This window comes from Frankliniella occidentalis, unplaced genomic scaffold (assembly GCF_000697945.3).
Source record: "Frankliniella occidentalis isolate FOCC.00 unplaced genomic scaffold, Focc_3.1 Scaffold349, whole genome shotgun sequence".
NCBI classification, from domain to species: domain Eukaryota; kingdom Metazoa; phylum Arthropoda; class Insecta; order Thysanoptera; family Thripidae; genus Frankliniella; species Frankliniella occidentalis.
Window position 1 is genome coordinate 146413 of NW_026267472.1, and position 3199 is coordinate 149611.

At 43.7% G+C, this 3199-nt stretch overlaps 1 protein-coding gene across 2 annotated transcripts in view; it reads right to left on the minus strand.

Moving 5' to 3' along the window:
- The window catches only part of LOC113214271 (probable cytochrome P450 6a13), a 17360-nt gene that overhangs the window by 3214 nt on the left and 10947 nt on the right, over window positions 1–3199 (minus strand). The window contains exon 7 of one of the 2 annotated variants that reach the window (XM_052274195.1): window positions 2152–2245. In XM_052274195.1, coding sequence (XP_052130155.1) covers window positions 2152–2245 — 94 coding nt within the window. Of the gene's footprint in view, window positions 1–2142; window positions 2246–3199 lie in introns of both variants that reach the window. The other variant, XM_052274194.1, reaches the window with a different exon arrangement.

Below are 3199 nucleotides of genomic sequence, written 5' to 3' on the forward strand. Positions count from 1 at the left end.
GCACAGAGTATTTGGTGTTTTGAACTGAAACTTGTCTCTTCCTAGCGGCTCACTAGAAACGACAGGGAGGGGGGAGGAGTGGCTCTAATTACATCACATCTGTTGTAGGGTAAGTCGTTCATCGCTCATTTTTTATCCCCGGGGCTGTAATAGTGCTTTACAGGGGCCAGTTTGGCTGAAAACTCCTGTACCACTATTCATATTTTTTTCATCGAACGTTTTCATAACCCTGCCGTGCATGTTATTCTGACTTGCCTTAAGGGGTGGTTTTAAATACCTCCATTTTGGGCGTATATTTCTCTTGACTCACCCCGACATTTTACGGGGCTTTGGGAGAAAATTTTAAGGAGAAGGCCCTATCTCTGCCGTTTTGCACAATATGAATCAACAATTATTCTTATATTGCTGTCAATAAGTAACGTTTCACCTTCCGATAATAATTCCTATCTCGAGAGAGTTCTTGATCAAAAACCGACGGATAGAGCAAATTCCTTAAAATTTAAAAGAGAAAATTACTCAGCACATTTTTTTTTTAAGTAATTCAGATAAAAATTCAAGGACCCCCCAGCTAATGATTTTCTATCGAAGTATACACCTTTATTAGCAGTTGAAAAGTGGTCGTTGTCACTAACACAACCTTCAGGGTTCTCGGCCTACGAGGCCAGAAAACAGGCTGTGTACCTTGGGGCAGTATGTCACATGAACGTCTGGGGTAGTCTAAAAGCTGTATGTATCAAAACGAACCGTCATATTTGCATATATCAATGATAATGCTATACCCCAACAGTCTCACTGAAGCACAATTTTTGTATACATTCCAAATTCACTAAATATATCCAAAATAAGTACCAATTTGGTGTTTTCAATTAAAATTAAAGAAAAATCCATTTAAAACCACAGTTTTTCGTGTAAAAATTGTTAATCTATTAGCAGCTGTTATAGTAAGCATTAAGAAGCTGTTTTCTCCCTTACTAGGTGTCCCCAGAACTCAATGAGGATGGCAACTGTAACTTTCTGCTGCCAGGATCGCTAGGAGCACTGGTCCCATAGCGCGCCGCCAGCCCGGTGGAGCGTGTGTGAGCATAAACTAAAATTGCATTCTTGGGTACTTAACTCAAACAAAGTACATCGACCATTACATCAAAATAAAGGTGGAAGTGTGAGGATTACATCGGTATAGTTCCACCTTTATTTTGATGTAATGGTCGATGTACTTTGTTTGAGTTAAGTACCCAAGAATGCAATTTTAGTTTATGCTCACACACGTTCCGCCCGGCCGGCGGCGTGCTAGGGAACCAGTGCTCCTAGCGATCCTGGCGGCAGAAAGTTTCAGCCGCCATCCTCATTCTTCCCTTTGCTACACACTGCCCCACTGTTGTTACAGAATGCCCCCCCCCCCCTCCCCCCGGGCCCGGGGGGTGGGGCAGCGTGTAACAAATGCAAACCTTTGTTCAACAAGCTTTGGTTCACACATGGATGCGCCTAGCAATACATCCGAATAACTTTTAGGCTTGGTAAAGATTTAATATAACCTTTTCCGACCGATTTACCATTTTTTTACATGACTTGACTTTTACAGACAAATTCCAAAATCTGTTAGACACTGCCCCATCCTCCCTTACTTGTAAGAAAGAGAATATTTTTGGAAAAGTCTGGAAACACGCAGCGATTGTTGTCTTCGACATGGACCCAAACGAATTCTGACATTTATAAATGATAACGCCTCATGTGCCTTAAAAACAGCGTTTAAAAACATATTTCAGAGAACTGAAAAAATCGGCTGTTGGTATGGAGGGCATGGAGTAATTTTTTTAACTAAAAAGTTGTATAGATTGAATTTGTCAAACTCTGAAAGAAGCCATGAACTCAAGCATACAGTTTCGTTGTTTAACCTGGGAACCTAACAGCATCGTAGTTCAAACTGCAAGTTTTGCATTTGAAACTGTCAGCCTGTTCATTCAGTTCGCAGACGTAAGAGAAAATAAAGGGAAGGAAGTGGGGGGGGGGGGGGGGTTATAAGAGGTTCACAAAGGTTCTCGCAACGCACTTAGCGACACATCAATGTAAATGTAAAATCAAATGAACAATGTGAATTGTTTAAGGGTCGAATTTACGGTGTTATATATAGCTATATATAGTTACCAAAGTTACCTCCAGAAGATTCAGCCACAAACATGGCTTCAAGAAGGTCAGCTTGTGTTTTCTGACAGTGTCCTCTATTCCATCTCAAATCTTCGACCATTTTCTGAAAGAACAAATTGCCAAAGTGCACAACACGTTAAAAAAAAACAACAAAAAAACCAAAAAACAATCAGGCCCGCTCTTCCGCCAAACGAAGTTGCCAACTTTCATTTCGCTCCGTAGGCAACTCCGTTCGGCAGGGGCCGGGCCTGCACTGTAAAAAAATTCGAGAGTAATTTTAAGTACCCTCGAAGAAGACACAACGCTCCTTTACCTCACCACGGTAAATAAATAAATTTACATACTCATGGGGGAGTAAATTTCACCCACCAATGGGTGGGTGAAATTCCACCAATGTGTGGGTGAAATTCCACCAATGGGTGGGTGAAATTCTCTACCCATGAGTGGTGCTATTTTGTTCTCGTGGGTATGGATATAGCTTTTACCTACCCACGAGGATAAAGTGATACTGCGCACCCTTCAGATGGAAAACAATCCTATATGCGCTAAACAACGCCCACCCAGGAGGGTAAAAATATTCCTTAAGTCGGGAAGCTGCCGCGTGTTCTCCCCCTTTCCCTTCCCCGGCTCAAACATTCAACCCAACAACACGCTAGGGGCGGTCATGAAGGCTAACAACTGCTCACGGCTGACGCATATGTCTAGGCAGGAAGCCAGGATCGATATGAGGCCTTGCTTGTCACCGTATTGCACTTCCAGCGGAACCAGTGAATAGCCGAGTCATATCATCGATCGCCCGAGGGGTGGGCGACTTGGATTTTTCGTGTACACAGGAGTACGGAGTACACGGAGTACAATCGGAGAACACTGAGTATTGCCGGTCGGAGCGCGCAGAGTACACCTGGAGTACACCCGGAGTACACCGGAGTACAGTCGAAGTACGCGGAGAACTTGCAACAAAAACAGCCGGAGTACACAGAGTAGTCGGAGTACACCTGGAGTACATTTTGGCCTGTACACAGGAGCCGCCCAGACGTCCACCCCTCGATCCCCCCCC